This window comes from Haemorhous mexicanus, chromosome 21 (assembly GCF_027477595.1).
Source record: "Haemorhous mexicanus isolate bHaeMex1 chromosome 21, bHaeMex1.pri, whole genome shotgun sequence".
In the NCBI taxonomy this organism is placed as follows: Eukaryota; Metazoa; Chordata; class Aves; order Passeriformes; family Fringillidae; genus Haemorhous; species Haemorhous mexicanus.
The window spans coordinates 7,908,289-7,928,370 of record NC_082361.1 but is presented as its reverse complement, the minus strand read 5'-3'; the positions used below and the strand labels follow the sequence as shown (position 1 = coordinate 7,928,370).

At 45.0% G+C, this 20,082-nt stretch overlaps 1 protein-coding gene across 2 annotated transcripts in view; it reads left to right on the top strand.

The window, feature by feature from the left end:
* The window catches only part of PAPPA (pappalysin 1), a 180,631-nt gene that overhangs the window by 126,993 nt on the left and 33,556 nt on the right, over positions 1–20,082 (top strand). Inside the window, exons 14-17 of one of the 2 annotated variants that reach the window (XM_059865083.1) lie at positions 8,689–8,860; positions 15,302–15,482; positions 18,151–18,361; positions 18,955–19,126. In XM_059865083.1, the coding sequence (XP_059721066.1) occupies positions 8,689–8,860; positions 15,302–15,482; positions 18,151–18,361; positions 18,955–19,126 (736 nt within the window). Of the gene's footprint in view, positions 1–8,688; positions 8,861–15,298; positions 15,483–18,150; positions 18,362–18,954; positions 19,127–20,082 lie in introns of both variants that reach the window. The other variant, XM_059865082.1, reaches the window with a different exon arrangement.

Here is a 20,082-nt window from a genome sequence, read left to right as displayed (position 1 = left end):
CTCTGGATCTGGCCCCCATTCTGAAAAGCTCTGTGGGACCCCCCAGGATGAAAGGTTTATGGCTACCGTTTTATTCTTGTTGTTATTACAGACACATCAATAGATCACCACCAACCCCTCTCAGTCTCTGCTTTACAGCATCCCACAGAGATTGTGACCTTTCATGGCCTCTGGTGCAGCAGCTTCATGGATCCTTTCAGCGAGGCACTGAAAAGAAGAGGAGAGAATTTAGCAAAACCCCTGAAAGAATATTTTTTTTTCTTCCTTTGTGAATTCAAAGTTGTGAGCAGTTGTCATACCATAGAGGCAGCAATAGTAAAACAAGTTGCATATCCCAGCAAACCTCTGCTCAGCCTCCTAAGCAAGCTGTCAGGTTTTTTGATAATGTTCTGGCTAGTTTTTAGGACCTGCTTTTATTCCAGGAAAGGCGGGAGAGTGAGAAGGGGGAGAGGGAAGGGAAAATAAAATTTAAAAAAAAGGAGTATATCTATAGCTAAATCAATCCAGTCAGTGTGTTCTGACCTAGATTCAAAGTGTCTGATCGTTGTATGCAATAGGTTGTATAAATTCAGAGGCCCAAAGACAGCAGGATCAAGTTTCAGATGAGAAGTCTGGTGGTGGAAGTGTGGCCAAATCCCAGCGCAGAAGCAGGACACAAAAAGGGCAAGAAAGCCCCACTGGAAGGAGATGGTGAGAAGCAACAGGGAGCTCAGGGGGACTGAGACACAGGGCCACATTCCACTGCCCTCTCAAGTTTTCAGTAGGAATTGAACCATTTGTTCACTGATTGAACTAGAAGTGCTCTGTGTTTAGAAAGTTATTTCCTTAATAAAAAATGCATCCCCCTTAGGCAAAGCTTCAGTGAACCTCTGCAGCTCAGCCTTTAGAAGTCCCTTGAGGAAGAATCCCCTGCCTTTTGCCTCTTTCGTTTCTTCTTGATTTTTTGGCATTATTTTGTTTTGGGGATGCACTGAACCCTCTCAGCCCCCTGCTCTCCCAAACCCCCATCTGAGCCTCACTCTTTCAAAGTGATGTTTTTGGTCTTGCAGGTTCCAGCACTGGATTGATCATAAAGTTTCCCATGTCTGAAAGGGAACTAGTAACTCTCCAAAGTAAAGCCCTGGTCCAAAGGCAATTGAAATCAGTGGAATTATTTCAGTGGAGAGTCAGTCCCCAGTTTGCCTTGTGCTGGGATCTTTTGGGATGGCCAGATCTGTTTTCTTCAGTTCAAAAAGCTCCAAGCAGGTCAGGTACCCAAGAGGTAGAAAAAGCTGTGCAATAAGCTGTGCAGCCAGGAAATAGGTGACACCTTTGCTGTCACCTGCTGTCTTTTTCCTTGTTTTTTTTACCCAATCTAGGCAGAACAGAGAAAGATAGATAGATTTTAAAAATTATTTCTTAACCAGCTCAGAGGCTGGAGGTGGGTTTTCTGCCTCCCCTGCTCACAGTCTGCCCATCAGATTCCCTTGAGGTGCCAGTTCCACAATGCTTATCTTTCCCTTCTCCCTTTCTCCACTGGAAGCATTTGCCTAATAAGATTTTTAAGGTATTTATTGATTTTTTTTAAAGGAACTTGCCTTTCTTTGTGTGATCATCCATTTTCCCCCTTTCACTTTCCTTAGGTCAACATGGATATTTTTGCCTGCTTTTTGGCTTCTCTCTATAAGAGGTATTATTTCTCTCTTTCAAGGAGAATTATTTTGCTTGGAGAGGATTTATAGGCAGATACAGATATTTTTAGGCAAAGGTGCAGATTTTAAATTTGTGAGGGAAAAGAAATATATTGTCCCTTAAAAGTTAACACAGTTTTTATTTTGAGGGTGAATAGATCCCTCCCATGGGTTAGCAACAACTTAATGACTGAAAGTAAAACATGCACTTAGTCTTCTTTCTTAAAATATGTATTATAGTTAATATTTTAGAGAAAAATGGGCTTAAATCTAAAAGTCCAAGTGAACTTTATAGGTAGTTGTCCTCAGTCATCATTAGTTGTTTTGAAAATCTATTCCATCCTCCTGAAGACATTTATAGTTTGAAAATTCCTACTCTGTCCTTTCCAATTTTTTTCTTCCAGTTGTTGTTTTTATTCTGCTGCCAGTGACTACAGACTCTTTTTTTTTTTTTTTTTTTTTTGTTTTCAGCAGAAGTTTACCTCACTGCTGGAGATGTGCTGTAAAAATGACACTCTTTATTTCCACATTGCATCCTTAGAGCAGATATAATGGCCTGGTTAGTTCTTCTCTTGTGCTTTATAGCTGGAATTATTATACTTTTACTATTTCCTGTGTAGCCTCATGCAGTGGACGGTGAAATTGAGTGTGCAGAAGCAGAGGTGTAATTTCCCACCCTGCAGTCACTCGAGCAGCAAGAAGGCCTGATGTGCTGTGGCTGCCTTTGGCAGTGGCTCCTCAAAAATCAGGTTTTTTTCTTTTTCACTGGGTAGGAAACATCAGCTGTGGGTCACCCATCCCTGGCAAAGCAGTTTGTGGGAAGTGCTGCTTTTCCTTGGTGGCACTTCCTGCCATGGTCACCAGACCTGTCACTTCCACCACCCCTCCTGCAAACTGCAGGCAGGAAAGCCCAATTCGCCCAATCCAGCTGTCAGAGCTGTGCATGTCAGGAGTTTCCATCCTTCTAATCCACCATTACCTCTGTGTTCATACTGAAGACAGGTCCCCCCTAGCTGCCCACAGCTCTCCAGTCTTCTTGCCTCACACTGTCACCACCCCATGCTTTCTAATGAGTGTAGCAAAAACATTTTCCTTTTCTTTCTCTGGTTAAAACATTGGCACAGCCTCACTGCTATGGCCTCAAAATCTGCAGGGGAGATTTTGGGTTTTCCTCCCTCTGTGAGTGTGCATATCTGGGTGTTTGACACTGTAGACCAAGACCCACCCCTGACCACCACAACATCACCTGCTCTGCCCTCTGTGGAGAGGTTCCCTTGGAGCTGCACCTTTGCTGCCCCAAACAAGCCCCAGGGAGTCGTAGCCCACTCCAGCTCTTCTCTTTGTCTTGTTCTCGCCCGCTGTCAGCTTCCCCAACAAGAAATGATGAAGATAAATCTTCAGCAGCAGAACAAATGCAACCACTCTTTACAACTCTGGTTATTTTTTTTTTCCTTTTCAGAATGGGGAAAAAAGGGTTTCCTCGTCTCTTTTTGTTGGGAATTAATGCAGCTTTCTCTTTCCCGGTTCGGCCGCCTTTCCCCTGCCCTGCATTCTGTCATTAAGCACAATCTCTGTCAGCTTGCTTCGGGTGAAATTAATGAATTTCTCACAGAACTGTTAATCATAGAAGCTTTGGTCCGTGACATGTGTTATAATTCAATGGGTTTTTAACCTTCGCCCCGTTTTGGTAATTGGCAAACGGCATCATTTGGCTTTTATTAAAGTGGAAGGCAATGCATTTTCTTTGTTTGCCTGGACAGACTCTGGCAGGGAGACCTGTGGGGCTGCTGACGCCCAGGGACATGGTCCCACTTCCAAGCTGGCAGGGTGATGGGGCTTTGAGAGCTTTATCAGTTCAATATGGACCCCCCTGGCAGGAGCAGCTCACACCACGGGGTGCAGGCAGGCTGGAGGCAGAGCCCGTCCCCAAGGAGAATTTGCCCTGCCAGTGATGGCCACAGTGAGGGGGATGAGCTGGCTCGTGCCTCTCCTTTCCCTGGGGCTTACCTTGGGCTGGAGCAAGGATTTTCTGTAAACCTCTGTGTTTAGCTTCATTTTGACCCTTTCAGTTTGAAATAGGGGTTTGCTGGGATTGCTGGCAGACTCAAACCCAGCAGTACCGAGGAGACATCGCTGAAGAGACCATAGATGACCCCACTCCTGTTGTTGCTCTCATGGATCAGGTTTGAAGGCAAGCAGCTTTTTAAGAAAGGGCTTGGTCCTTCTTCCAGTCAGCACAGGTTCACCAGTCCCCATCCAGTCCCATGGATTTGGGCAGATATTCAAGATTTTGTGTTAATACAAGGGGACAATGTGCTTTAGCTGAAGACTGAAGAAGACAAAGTCATTGTCACCTTTTCAGTTCTATTTTTTTTTATTTCTACACAAGAAATATGGCTAGCAGCCTCTACATATATGTAGAGAGAAAGAACCTGCTATTGCCTTTAGAATAACCCTTAGAGAGGAGAACACAAACCCATTGTAAGGATAAATATGTTAGAAAAACCCTCAGAAGGCTACAGGTATGTGATTTGTGTGGATGGTGGCATAGGACAAATCCAAATTGCACTTCAGATCTGCAGCCCAGGCTGGCCCAGGCTGGGGAAAAGGGAGCTATTTTCTCTGTCCAAGAGATAATGCTGTAGCCCTTCTCCTAAAAAGTGCCCACCATAAACTTTTAGGCTCACCTGAGCTTAGATATGTGTCAGAACCATCACAAAGGAAACAAATAATTAAGACACCATGTTAAGATGAGTTCTTGGAAAAGTGCTTGACCTTGGGGTTAGGAAAAGAAAGTTTGGCTGCTGTAAGCTTTTCGAAAGAGGAAGTCCTGGATTGTTTTTATGTGAGGAAGGAAGAGCTCCACTTAATTGTTATAATTTTCTATAAACATGTTAAAATACAAATGTTTCTAGGATTGTGTCACTAAACCTCCAATTTAGCAAAGCCCTGAGCTATTTGCTTACATCCCCCTGTAGTCAAATCTATCAGTGGGACTTAACTGTGCTTTTGAAGTTAAGCACATATTTAAGTGCCTTGCTGAATTGGGGCCAATATTGGCACAGAGAAATACAGATTTAGAGCCTAATGACTGAGCTCATTTAGATTTGGGATGGGCAGAATGGATTTGAATCAAGTAAGAACTGGCTCAGAACTTCAGCCTACATGTGGAAGCTAACTCAGTCCAGGGCTTTTTACATCATTGGAACAGCCTTCCTTCATCTGTTTTGAGCATGCAATGGAATGTGTGCAAGAAATCCACTGTCCCTTGCACTCACCTCAGCGTGAAGATGTTTTGGGAAGTTGTACACTGCCAGGGCAAGAAGAGGAGCAAGTGAATCCTGAAGGGGACCTAGTAAAATAAACAGTTGTCAGGGAATGTCCCAGGCACCAACACTTGTTCAAGTAAATCCTCAGAGTGGTCCTTGGCTCCTTTGTGTAGCTTTGCTCCAGGCTACTTTGTACGTTGGTAAGGATTTTTGGGAGTTAGGATAGACCAGGCATGGTTTGAAATTGGCAGTTTTGATGAAGTCACGTCATTTTGACTGCAAGAAAATGGGATAAACTGTCCTATACCAGGAGTCAACATGAGTTAAAACTGAAGCAATTTCTTTCTCAGATGCCATTATATTGTTTCTTTCCTGAGGAATGCACATTTTCTGGAACATGTGATGATTGACCACTGCTAAATGGCAGTACCCATGCAAGAGCTTCTGTAATCCACAAATGGATGTGATGGGTTCTTTGTCTAACTTCCTACTTGGAGATATTAATTTCTCCTTCCTAATTCTGCCTTTGCAGAGCTCAATTCAGGATCATGACTTCAAAATTCATTGGGATTTATGGCTGACAGTAGCTGATACCAAATTGGAACCAGTAGCTAGAGAACCAGAAATATTTAAATTAGAAACATTTGGTGGCAGTGGTTGTTTTTTTACAAAAAGTGAATGGTTGTATTGTTTGTCACTGAAGTCATTCATATAGAGTTACAGACAGAGAGAGCTGCCCAGATGATCTGCTAACCAAGGCATAATCTGGAGCCTGGAGGGGGTGGCTAAAAATGTTCCCTGGCCATTTCAGAAGACCACAAGGGGACTTGTAAACAGAAAGAAGAACATCACAATAAGTGTTTCTTAATGCCTTTGTCTGTGGCGTTTCAGTTCTGTAGGACTTCTAAGCCCAGGCTTGCTCATCTGGTGTCCTGATCTGAACTCCAGAAACCAAATTATTTTTCTCCTTTACATTGATGGAAATGAAAAGCGATGCCACTGGCTGCAGTGACGTTGCTTCAGATTTCCCTCCGTGCCAATTACAAGGGTTTTCTTGGGCTCATCCTTCCCTCCGAAGCCATTCAAGTCTGAATTCAGTGCTCCACTAATTCACATAAGTATTAGACTAAATAAGTCTGCCCTTTTTTTTATTTTTCCAACTTTGAAGAAGGCTTTCAGAATCTGAAGCAGTTTTGCAACGGGCAGTCGAGGTTTGCAGTATGTGCTTCTGACAGTGGCTTGGCAATACTGCTCTTTTTTTTCCCCAGTGAGTCAACTTCCTCAGCGCTGCAGCCCTGGCACAGGAGACACTCGTGCTGCTGCCTCACCATCTGAGAAATGGAGGGGAGCAAAGTAAGAGTTGGCTCTCATGGACCAGTCTAACTGGGACGTGTAACAGGGAGGGTTCCACAAAGCATCATTCCATCATTTATACTCTCGCTCAACATCCAGCATCAGATATTATCACTGATGTCAGCTGAGGACTTACTCAAACAGCAGGACCATGAGGTTGGTAGGGTTAGGAAGAGGCTGGTAAGGTCCTGCTCTGCTTGAGGACCTGCAGGGTATGAGGCTCATGGTGTGTAAGGAGTGTGGAAAGCCTGTGGTTCACCCCTCTGGGTGATTCCTGTTGGGCATTCATAAGGCAATAGCACCTGGCTGTTCTCCTCACCTTGTTTCTCAGGTGATGGCCACCTGGGCACAAGGATGTGCTGCTCACTTGTTCTGCTGCTGCTCCGTCCACAGCTCTGTAGATCCTTTCAGAGTGAAATCCATGGCAGTTTAAATCTGTATCCCAGGCTGTGAGATGCAGTGACTGGAAAACGTGTGAAGTCCTTGGTTAGTGGGTGGGAATCCTTCTGAAAGCAGAATCACCCTGGGTAGGCCAGCTCTGGCAGAGGATCATCCATCCTGCAGAAGTGATGAGAATCACAGCTGTGCTGATAGCCAGGGGTTTGTTGCATACAAGGCTATGGAGTTGGCCAGCACAGAGGTGGAATTCTCCTTCCTCAGCTCTGTCAGCAGTGATGCTTTGTGCACCATGAGGAAACAAAATATTTCAGAATGTAGAAATTGTTTATGGCTCATCACACTCCAGGGAAGGGCCAACACTGAACAAGAAACCTTAAATTACAAGCAGTGGGCACTTCCCATATAGCACTGGTCGGGGACAGAGAAATGAGTTGTGCAGGTACATAAATACTGTCCTTTAATCTGATCTAGAGCTCAGTGGAGACATGTGCAGATGTACTTCTCTATCAGTAACATAGGGATAACAATACCAGCCCAGGTGTCTCACAGGGGTGTCACAAAAATTAATTAGATAATGTCTGCACAGTGCTTTAAACACAGCAAAACACCACGTACATGCTAAGTCAGGGCTTACCAAGCTGAACAGGGTTTTAGTGGCTGTTAACCCTTTTTTCTAGTAAACAGGAGTATCTGCTTGTAATCTATTTCAAAATATGTATGTTGATACATTGCTTTCCCTTCTTTCTATAATTTTCTCTTTCAGGTTCTTCCCTAAACCAGCAGATAGTGAAATAAGTTAACATTTTCCCTCCCCAGAACTAATTTAACTGTATTAAAATTAATTTTTAATTTCATCAGAGAAATATCACCTTGTAGCATTCCTTATTGCAGAAATTTTGTCTCTATTCCAGAAACACTTTGCACATAGAATCATGGAATGGTTTGTGTAGAAGGGACCTTTAAATGTCAGCTGCAATAAACAGAGACATCTTTAGATCTGATTGCTCAGAGCCCTGTCCAACCTGGCCGTGAATTTTTCCAGGGATGGAGCATCTCTGGGCAACCTGTGTCAGTGTTTTACCAGCCTCATTGTAAAATTATTTCTTCCTTCTCTCTAGGCTAAATCTCCCCTCATGCTTTAAAGCCCTCAGCATTTCCTTTGCTGTTTTGTTGAGGGACTACCCCATACTTACATTTGAAGATGTGTTATAATGTTTGACTCAGGTCATCAGAGATAGGGAAAGATTTTTTGTCAATCAGACATTTCTTTGTATATAAAAATTAATCAAAAATCTCTTTTTGCAAGTTTTGCTAAATGTTACAATAATTTTCTGGAAGGAGAACAGACATTTTCCATGGGGGAAAGATTTTATGGATGGCAGGAGAGCAACTGGAGAGATCTGAAATGACAGCATGCTGCTGAGCTTGATAAGAGCTTATCAACACAGCTACACAGTTGATGTTTGGTGTTCCTCATGAAGTGGAATAAAATGAATGTGATGATTTCAATCGAGCTTCTCAAAGATAAGAGTGTCTATCACAGAAACCCCCCCTCTCATGAGCCTACTTATCACTGCCAATATCAGCACTCATGGATTGAGCAGATTTAAAATTGGATGGGGCATGAGGACTGCTCTTGGAGGGAGTGTTTTCACAGGATGGATGGATGGATGGATGGATGGATGGATGGATGGATGGAGAAATGGACATTAATACAGGAAGTAGGGAGGTCATAGTGCAGTTGAATATTGCAGAACAGAAGATACTTCTGCAGAATTGGCAGGCTCTTCCCTTTTGCTACAAAAGCAGTAATTTGCTGTCATTGTCACCACTGTGCCCACTGCCTCTGTCCTTCAGGACACGCACCAAGATGCTGTGGAGCCCTTTCCTGAGCTGGGCTCAGAACTCCCTGACCTGAGTGTCAGTCAGTTACTGCTCTTGTGGAATGGATTGAAATAATCAAATACCAACACCACCACTCCTTGTTTCCCTCCCAGCTGTGTCCACTACTCCTGTGAAGCCACCGACTGCCAGAGGCTGGAGATCGAGAACGCGCTGCTGAACTGCACCGGCGGCAGCGGCTGGGACAGCGGCGCCCAGTGCAACGTCAGCTGCAGGGCTGGCTACATCCTGCACATCCACAGGGATGATGATCTCGTCAAGAGCCAGGTTTGTCCTGCTAGGGCATTTATTTTATGATGCACAAGACCAGGATGAGCAAACAGCTGTGGGGAAATTGAGGAATAACTCAGGGTAGACGCTAAAATCTGAGCCCGGCCTTGGGACAAGGTCTTGTCCAAATGCTTGTCATCAGAACAGGAGCCCTTTGACTCTGTAGGAAGAGTTTCTGGCAATGAGCAAAGATCAGATGATCCCCGAATTTAAAAATTTTCAAACCAAAATGTTTGTGTCCAGTTCTTGTTTGATCTCACTGGCTCTACTCAGCCAAACCATTTGTTTTGGTTGAGTAGAGGGAGTAGAGGGGTTGGTGTTTTGGGAGTAGGATGCTTGTGCTTTTGCACAACCAAAATCTGGGTAAAATACCTAATTGTGAGTCCTCAGATTGAGGCTAACAATATATTAACTCCTTTGCAGCATTTCAGTCCATCTGCTCCCAACCCTGACATGTACAGCATGGAGGGAACAGAAGAAGCACCCAAACCTTTTTGCTTCCAGACAAATCACCAAAAACTCCCCCAGCAGGGCACTCCCCCATCCTCTCTAATCTGTGAATTAATAATCCAGTCCTACAAAAGCAGCCCATCTTCATGCAGTGAGGGGGGTATTGAGGAAAACTAGCAATTTGTTTAAACATCAAAAAATAAGTGCTTTGTGCTGGGGGAGGTGGATGAGGTGCACGTGCAGCATGGCCCTCGGAGCAGGGTGCTGGGGACAGGGGGATGCAGGGCTGACACCCCACTTTGTGCCCTCATCTCTACCACTGCCACAACATCTGAGTGAGACATGGGGGGGTTTCCCCCATCAGCACCTTCTCTCCCTGGTTGTGGGGGCAGCACTCACATCTGGGGCGGCACTCACATCTGGGCTGGGGGCTGGGGCAGCCACACTCAGCAGCCTGTCTGTACTTGTGAAATACTGTGTTCTTCATAAGCTCACAGAGGGGGGAGACAGAGTGGAGGGGAATGAGTCAACCCTTTCAACTCAATTACAAAACAAATACAGGACCCCGCGAGCTGGGGCCTCTTCCATTCTAATTGGCATCAGCACCAGAACCCCAGCTCCAGCTGAGCATTTTTACAGAACAGAAAACCAGTTCTCAAAACGAGCCTGAGTGGCTGAACCAGGAAATTGTTGGAAGGGATCTGTACATGGGGTACATGAAGCACACAGGGATCACAAAGCAAATAAAACAGCCTGAGCATGCTTCACCAACCCTGTGTTATTTAAATGCAAGCATTACCTTTTGGGGAGGCTCAGCCAGCTGGGCATGGTTTTGCTGGGAGAAGTTTGGTTTCAGAGCCTTGATCAGACTCATATGACAGGAGCAGAGGATTTTAGCACCCCTCACTAATGTGATTCACTGCCTATTACAACACGCTTCCTCTCACCCTGCTCTGCTATTGCTTCGTTGTCTTTTCCACCAATAAAACCCCCTGAGGCCAGTGGCTTTGTTTTGCTCAGTGCTGTGCATTCACTGCTCAAATCAGGGAAGGAGTGGAGCATCTTAAAGATACCCATGACCAGCTAAGCACATTAAACACATGCTTTTAAAGTTTTGTTAGTGTGCTTCAGAGATCTGCTGGAAAGGAACAGATAATTTCTTTCACTATCATCTTGTTTTATTTCTTTGTGTCAGGTGCTTCAAACTAGAACTTGTGGAGCATATAGACAAGAAATGAATTATCTGAGAAAGTCCAGAATCTATGGTCTGGATTTCTCATATCAAAAGGCATTGTGCTTCTTCCTTATTTGCTTCCCAGCTTCAGTTCCTCTTCCAGTCACAAGCATTTGGGGATGAGAAAGGGCATGTGAGTTGTTGTACATGGCCAGAGGGACTTTCTGTCATGGCTTGCATGGAGGTGTTCCTTGTTTCATTTTTGTCACTTCATTGGTTATTATTGTTTGACTAATTGGAAGGTATAGAGACACTTTTTTTTCTCATTTAACTGTCGGTGTGTGGGGCTGCCTGAGGAAGAGGAGGAAGGAAGCAGCTTGCACATGTTGATGTTTCACATTCTTGGGTAGGAAGGAGGCTGGGCTGAGGTGTGATGTCTCAAAGAGCAGACTGACCATCAGTGGCCCATGACCACTGCATGCTGGTGAAGGTGATCCACAGACCAGTGGAAACACCTTGGTTTGGCATATGAACCACATTTGTCTTCCCGATTTCATTGAAAGACAGAAAAAAGGGCAAAGAGAGCAACAAAAAGTGACATTTTCAAAAGCACCTCGGTGATATAGGGGCACAAGTCACATCCATCTTTTACATCTAAAGGGTCTTTGAAAAATCTTGTTAACAGTTTCTGCACTTTCTAGACTCTGTGTCTTCTGAAGCCACCATTTTAATCAGTTTTAGGGCAAAACATTCATTCATTCTCTCTCAGAGAAACTCCCATTCCCAAATTCTGTTAAAACCCTGTAAAGTCACCAAACCCTAAAACTCGTCAGCACTCTATGCAGCAGAAACTCTTTGCTCCTTGAAAAGAAAAAGAAAGCTGAGCTGCTTACAGATTCTTGGGCTCTCTCTCATCCTCATTTAGGGACTTCAACAACAACAACAAAGGGGTTTGCATAGTGATGGAGCAAAATCCTTCATGTTTCTTTCTCACAAAGAAGATCTCGGGGATGTTTTCATTCTCCCTCCCTGATTTCTTCCCACCCCCCTCTTGACAACTCCATCGCTCTTTCTTGTCTTCTTCCTCTTTCCCCCTTTTGTCTTTCACTGCTTTCCTCCCCCTTGTCCTTCACTGAAAGCCCTGCTCATTCAGTGACTTGTTGTCATCTCTCCTTGAAGCTACCACCACTGCTGCTCTGGTCAAGAGGTGTTATTTAAAACCCAGCAGCTCCCTAATGTTGTGCAAAGGCATCATCAATCATGCCAGGAAAAGAAAGCACGGCTCATGTGGGTTCAATTAGAGGCACAGTAGTGGGCAGAAGTGGAAGAATACTTAGAGGGGAGGGCACAGCTGTTCATTTTTAAGGAGAGGAAACTTCACACGTGAAGCATTGCTTGAAGAAGGGGTTGGTTGGGATCTTGGGCAGCAGGAAGGAGACATGAATTCTCCCAGGCTGTTAAAAGTCCCGAGAAACAAATCTTTCTGGCACCAGATTTGTTTAAGTTTGCATCCTCTTCACTGTATCTTTGGAGGCCCCTTTTCTCTCCCCCCTCTTTCCTCCTTGCCCACCCTCCCTCCTTACTTAAGCCTCTTTTGGAAGGCAGGACATGAAGGGAAGCAGTTGCTGTGATGCCAGTCAAAGCAGCACAAAGTGCCCAAAATGACAGCTAATAAACCAGATGAGAAAGCCAAGTGCTTCATGTGGGCTGCTGTGAGCTGGGTGACCTTGTCAGAGCAGACAGGCGAAACAGGCACGTGCTGCTCAGCTCCGGCTGGGAGAGCTGCAAAGGCAGAGGCAGATGCTGCCACTAAGACCCAGCACCAGATCCAAGGGCTGAGTCTATCAGAAACACCCCCAGGGTGTGGCATGGAGCTGGGAAGGGACAGGATCCTGCTCAGCAGCCAGGGGTGCTGTCCCTGGATGCTGCAGTGATCCCACCCTCAGGTGTGACGCCGAAAGAGGAGAAAGTCAAAAGCTGCTGGGTGCCATCAGCAACAACTTCTGTGGCAGGTTTGTCCTCTGTGCTTCCAATCAGAGCCACTGGTCTTTGTCTCCATTGCAGGGAATGCTCTCTGCTGTGTCCTGCTGCAGAATTACGTGTGCTTCAAGTGATGACATGATTGACATGCTCTAAAATGTGCCATTATTATGTCTGACCTTGAAAACCTCAGCTTCCATCATACCAAACATGGAACAAATTACTGGAAAAAGCTGAGTAGCCAGGGTCTTACCTCCAAGGGCGCAGCTTCTCTGCTGGGGAATGGCCTTCCCAGTGTGCCAGGAAGAGGAAAATCCATGGGGGTCTGAGGGGACTTACAGATTAGGTTAGGGGCTTTGGGGGGAAAGTACCAAGGGCAAAAAACCAGAGATGAAAGTATTAACATTTTGATATCAAGGTCTAGAACAGGGGCACAGACAAAGGACAGTGGGCTGTGGAGAGGGATACCTCCCAAAGAGAGGGGATCCCAGGCCTGTAGCAATTCCAGCAGGCTCTGGTGTCCTGCTGCTTTCTGCTAACAAAGGCCACAGGCTGCAGCTGAAACAGTCTCACAAGTGGTAGCTTGAGCAAAACAATCCTTTTGTAAAGTGTGGCTGTCATGCACAGGTATTGCTTGTGTTTAAATTTTTGAGATATATTCTGGTTTCTGTTTCTTTGGTGCTCTACAGAGGTACATCTGATGTGCCACCCTGTCATTAGAGAAACCTCCTCATGCACCACACTGTGTTTTAGCAGTTCTAGTAGGAATACTCATTTATTCCTAAACTTGATCACAGCAACACCAATAACTTAATTCCTGGAGCTGGATCTCTTATTGATACAGCTTCCCTCTGCTCATCATGGATCCAGTATCCAACATGAAACTATGCAAGACCTATGTCTTTTCCATAACATTTGGATAGCCCCTGACATCATTAGCTTAAGTTTATTGACATCAATAACTTGGGTTTATGTTTTAAGTTCCAGCAGCCACGTTGCTGCTGTGTTATTTGATAACTGCATCTGTTAAAGGGAAATGGGTGAATGGCTTTGCTGGATGCTGGAACAGCTCATCCTGGAATGCTGATGGTTTGCAAGACATGGGAATATTCAGTATTACCCCTTCTCCTGTGGCCATCACTCTGCAACACCCTGGAATCTTCAGGGCTTCAACTGCCTACAGTTTATGTACACTTTTTGATGGTACAGATATTCTGATAAACAACAAAGGCAGAATTAACAGCCACTGGGGAGTGAAATTATTGGGAATGTGAACACACGGTATCACTTCACCTGATGGCTCTGAGTATCCCAGAATGTGCTACTCTGATTTTGTAGAAAAGACATTTTTTTCCATCAGCAGTGCTCCCTGTTTAAATAAACTCCACGGTCTAGAAAAGGGGTTTTGTGCCCACTTGGGAAGTGTCCAGTTTCCCAGATCAGGGACTGCTTTTTCCATTCTGAATGCAACCATATATCAAAGGGAGACAGGTCTGAACTTCTGTTGAAACCATTAGGGTGTTTTTGCAAAAAGGGAATCCAGGTCCCTTTGATGTGTGCTAGAAAAATTCCCTTTCCTTTTATAAACCCAGATCAATGGCCGGCGGTGAAAATCTCCTGTGAGCATACCAGCCCTGAATAAAATATTCCCTGGAGGCAGAGGAGTGCTGCTGTATGGCTTGGTCAGATTCCTCGCATCTTCCCCTTCTCATGTTTGGGTTTCTCACATTTCTTAACCTCTGTTCCTCTTTTTATTCTGGTGTGAAGGGAAGAGTTAGATTCTTCACTTCTAGCTTTTAATAATTTTCCATTTTTAATTAGAAAGTGGATATGTTGTTTACTCAGTTCTCTTTGCCAACATCTGTTTGTCCTTCAGTCACTCAGTAAATTCTTCTTAGCTTTAGATGGGTGGCTTCTTTACTTCCCCCCCATTTTTCTTCTTTGCCCCCAGCACTCCAGGATTCCAGTGTGCTGTGCAGTTTGGATTATTCCTCAGATCCACAGAAGTTTAGTTTCTGTGTAGCTGTGATGCGAGAGTGACTTTGGGGAAGTCGGAGCACAGGCTCTGACTCTGTGTGCAAGCTCTCAAGTTCCAGGTGCCAGTTATGGGCAGGACACTCTTGGGTCTGCCCATGGGAAATTCCTCCTGGAAGAGGTCTGTCCCTCAGGCATTCATGTCCGTGGTGTCAGAACAGCGGGGCCCTGATTCTGAGTGGAGCCTTGGGGCACTCTGCCAGAGAAGCCACAGCAGCAGCTGTCAGTATCTGCACACAGTGTTGATGTGGCCCGAGGCACTTCCCCTGAGATCCCCATCCAAGGGTGACTGACACCTCTCGGGAGAGCCTCGGATGAGAGTCCCAAATGGCTTCATGTCAGCTTGGCTTTTACTTCAAACCCAAAACCAAGTTTGACTACTTGGAAGCACAGGGGGATCCCTTTGGAGTGGCTTTGTCACTGCAAAGGTGACAGGGATGGGGGACAGATGTCAGCTCCAAACAGCTCAGGCTGGTGCTCCTTTCTGATGGCAGGGCAGAGCAGCAGGTTCCCTCCTTGTCTCAGGAGGCCAGACAAGAGTTTGGATTATTTGTAGAGCTGCACTCTTTCTATGGAAGCGCTTTGGTGTCTTGCCCCAGAGGTGGCAGAAAATCCTTTTTCTGACACCGTTCCTTATGAGCCTTGGTGGGTTTGGTAGCTGCTGTCCAAATGACGATGGAAGGGACCAGATATGGCTGTGCTTAACTTGTGAGCCAAAATTACGACTATTGGGCTTGAAGTGGTTTTAATCTCTCCCTTGCTGGCTGTAGTGGCTGTAGCTGTGTGTCTTTTTCCAGAAGGAGTCCAGCATCACCATGACTTGCATGGATGGGAAGTGGAACAAGCAGGTGACATGTGAGCCCGTGGACTGTGGTGTCCCAGACCAGTACCATGTCTACCCAGCCACCTTCAACTGCAGTGAGGGGACCACCTTTGGCAAGAAATGCTCCTTCACTTGCCGACCTCCTGCTCTTCTGAAAGGTACTGGGGGGTGTCTGTGCAGTGACCTGAGAGGAGCAGCTAACACAGACTGCTCCCAGGGATACATGTAGCTCTTGCTGTTGGTTTAGAGTTATTCAGGATATTTTAAGTAGGAAGAATTATGGGACTCAATGGAAGGTTTATTTATATTAGAAGTTAAGTTCCTTTGCATCTCTCTATTACCTTACTTTGACCTTTCCTTGATCGTGGCTTGCCAGGCAGTAATGACAGGGAATATTGCTTCCATACAACCAAAACATGGAAAAGTCATGGGGATAAATCAGATTGAACTCTCTTGTCTTCTTTCCCATGCTTTGTCTATTTCCACTGTCTGTTTCCCTTCTATGCCTCCTCCATGTATTTGGAAAGCCAAGAGAAGACTGAAAAGCCCCATGTCCCAATATCACAGACCCCCATCTCTGTTTTTTCTAATGCAACATCACTCATCTTCTTTTCCACACTCATTTTGCTCTACTCTGATCTTCCTGTCCTCTTCTTGTTTGGCACTCATTACGTTTTCCTTTTTTCTTTTATTTTTTCCCCTAGAAATTACACAACTTGCCACCCTCTGTCCTTTCCTCCTCTATTTTCTTCCCTGATACTTTTCTGCTAACATCCCCATCCTCTTCTCATCACCATCAACTCTTCTGCTCACTGGCACATTTCCCTTTTTGATCTAGTCCTCAGGAAACAAGGAAATTGTTAATTTGAAGGAACTTGTCCATCTTGTAAATAAACTTAACTGCTGTTGTCGACTCAGGTACAAACACTGTATAAACTTTTACTGTACCCATGGTATCACCTTCTCTGTTGGGATTCATTGCAAACCCCAAAAAGGAAGGCATGGGAAGTATTCTTCATTTCAGGGAAAGGCTATATTGATTTCTTCATATATAAGCAAATTGCCTAATTCTTTTTAATCCTGATGGGAGATAACCAAAAACAGCCAACACACAGTCAAAGTTATTACTACTTAAAGGATAGTTAAGAGAAAATTCACAGTCAAAGTTATGACTACTCAAAGGATGGCTAAGAGAAAATTAGGACTACTTTTTAGCAAAAACCTCCCTTTTTCTGTTTATACACTCACAGGGCTATCTTCAACAAAAGGTGTTATTTCATTTTAAGTGCTTTAAATATTTTTGAGCGGGTGGTGAAAATAATTATAGTCATCATGACCAACAAGAGCTGATGACTCAGGCAGGGGTAGCTGGAGGGATGACAACCAACCCCAGATCAGGGGCTGCAGCTCTGGTGTGTAACATCACTTCACTTTTGTCCAGAAACACTGAGCTGTGAGGTAAAGGCTCCGTTTGGTGTAGAGCCATCACTGATGACTAATAAATGTTGCCACTAAGCTTCTGGAGAACAGCGTTGGAATGACTCATGCCTAATTCAATCACTGACGTCATGACAGCCACTGTTGGTAATGTCACAGCTTATCGCTTTGCAGTGGCAAGTATGATATCACCACGGCTGGGCTGGGAGCTGCTGCATGAGTCAGAGCAGAGGAACATGCTGGTGCTCCAGAAAAGAGCTCCCTTCTGCACAAAATACCTCTGCAATCATCTGCAGTTGGGGAGGGGAGAGAGAAATCCGGGGCTGATTTAATGTGGCTTCTCTTATCTTTGAGGCCAGGGCAGGAGGGCTCCTCCACATACCTTCCTGAGCCCTCCAGAGCCTTTTGTTTTCTTCTTCTTTGAATTCCAGCCTCATGCCCCTGCTCTCTTCCTCCCCTTGCAGAGAGATGGCATTGCTCCGGGGTTAGCGGTTTGTCAGTATTATTTCAGATAACTCCGAAGTTGGCTCACTGTTGAAAATATGCCTTGTGGGTTGAGAAGAGTTCCTGCAGCAATGCTCAGGGATTTCAATGGAATATTAGGGATTTTTGAAGGGTTAGTGGCTCATAGCTGTGCTTTGTTTCTTAGGAAAAGCTTATTCCTTTTCAACATATGGTATAAAATAACAAAGAATGTAAAATACACTGAGACTGGGCTACTTTTAGCTTAACCTTCTGAAGTCAAGTAGGTCATAGCAGAGGCAAATAGATCTATTGTACCTTTTACCTTTGAGGTGTTGGCCAAGAAAGCTTCCTGAGGAAAATGAGTCTCTAATGAGTATTATGAATCATATTTATCACAGTAGTCCCCAAGGACTGAGAGTCCCCAGCTGAGAATGGCTCCTCATTGTGTTGGAGTAGTGACTCTAATACTAACAGATGCTGCTCCAAAAGGTTCCAAATTGAAATAAAAGGGACAGATTCAGGGAAAAGATATAACACAGAAGCAGAATGAAGAATGTGATGGCACCAAACCCTCTGTTAAAGCCATGGCTTTGGAGAGGAGGGGGTTGGTGTATGAAACAAGCTTCCTTTCAGAGAGGAACAAAATAAGGAAGAGAAATACAAAAGATGACAAAGCCCGTGTGGCTTCCCCTATGCTATAGCATTTCCTGAAATAAGCACTGCCTGCCTGTCACCTGAAAGCAGAGTCCTAAATGATTTAATGACATCATCTAGAGCGAGAGAACACTTGGGACATATGAATGTTCAATGCAGCTGAATTTGTCAAATTGGCTGAGGGGGCTTTTGATATCTTATGGTGTAACAACATTTCAAAAGAAAATAGTCCTGCTGAACGTTGTTAATTTTGCTCACTGTTCTTCTCAGGAAACAACAGCAACTTGACCTGCATGGAGGATGGTCTGTGGTCCTTTCCTGAGGCCCTGTGTGAGCTGATGTGTCGAGCACCCTCCGTTGTCCCCAACGCGGATCTCCAGACCTCACGCTGCCGGGAAGACAAGCACAAAGTGGGCTCGTTCTGCAAGTACAAATGCAAACCAGGTTACCACGTCCCTGGATCCTCCAGAAAATCAAGAAAGTACGTGAAAGACTAAAGCTATGCCATCAGCCTTGTTCAGAAAGCCATGAGTTACAATGATTTTGGGAAGGGGTTGTTTGTCGCAGACTCTGTGTGCCATAGGCAATAGCATGGAGCAATTCCTTCATGCAGATAGCTGTGCAGTGTCAGTTTAGGCACCCAGCTCACTTAGGCTTCTTTAAAAATGCTGACCAGTGCACAAAAAACAGACTTTACCTTAGAAATACCCCTTTGATATGCAGCCTGGGGAGTCCCCTTTGAAACCCTGCAGAAAAGGGTTAGTGCTGTCATATACTTCTGACTCTGCACGAACCCACTTCAAACCAACCACAGCCCACAAGCCTGGGAAGCTGAGTTCTTGGGAGATGTGTCCAAGGCCAAAAGAGGAGTTTAGGCTGGGCAGCTCAGTTGGTTTTTCAAATAATTGTTATTTTTGCTCAGAGACCTCATGACGCAGATTCACAACTTGTTCCCCAAGTGTTAAAAGCTCGAGCACACCCATCTCCTGCAACCTGCTAGCAGAGCTCGGAGGCTTTAGAGGCTCCCAGCTGACTCAGCCACTCACTAAATGTTGCTTTTTTCTGCACAAAAAGGAGAGCCTTTAAGATCCAGTGCACACAAGATGGCACGTGGCTGCCAGGCGCCTGCGTGCCTGTCACCTGTGACCCTCCACCTTCCAAGTTCCACGGGCTCTACCAGTGCTCCAACGGCTTCCAGTTCAACAGCGAGTGCCGAATCAAGTGCGAGGATGATGACAGCCAGTCGGTGAGTCTCCCTTTCCCAAACCACCTCAGCCCACACAAGTCTGGCTTTTTCATATCTTTCCTAAGGACACTGATCTTGGAGAGGTCAAGGGACACTGAGCTCTTCCAAAAAACAGGGAAATGCAGAAGGGAAGAACATATTTAAAGTTGAGGGAGAGCCTGGAAATATTATTTTTGTGACAGTAGTAACAGTATTAACTATTACCTGTAGAGGATTAGAAGTGACTGACTTACTGTTTCTGGACAGTGAGTGGCAGAAAAATCTGTGTGGCTTTATGATTTGGCTAGAAAATCAGGAGCAACAAATCAAAGTAAGTAGAATGTGAGTTATCTACACTTATCCCATTTATTCATTCTGTTTTACCTCACTTTTCTCTCCAGTTCTTACCATTTCTTACCATGTCTGTGTGTCGTGTGATAATTTAGCACTATAGGGATTACAACTATTCAGGTGAATTCTCTCTAAACTTCCATGTTTTTCTGGCTGTGAAAGTGTCATTTGGCATCAGAGGTCAGATCCCCATCTGGCACAAATCAGTGTGTTGCCTTTGGCTTCCTGGGAGCTGTGTTCACTGATATGAGAAGGTCTGGCCTCTACTATCTTATTTGAAATGCCTAGTTTTCCTCACCAGAGGTAATTATAGTTTGTGAGATAAGTAACTTCTCCCAGAAGTGCTGCTGCTGCTCCCTCTGCTTGGGAAGAGAAAGTGGGGATGTGGAAGCTGCAGCAACTGCAGGCGCTGCTTGGAGCAGGGTGTGCTCTGACAAGGGCTGCTTCATATCATCAGAATTCAGATCATCAGATCATCAGATCAGAATCTGAGAACCTTTAAAAAGGTACCAACCCTGCTCTAGGGTTGGTATGTGAAAGACACCTCTGAAACCTGCTCCACATGTTAAAAGCCCCTGTTCCCTGTCCTCTGGCCTGCCTTCTGCACAGTGACAACAGACAGAGCC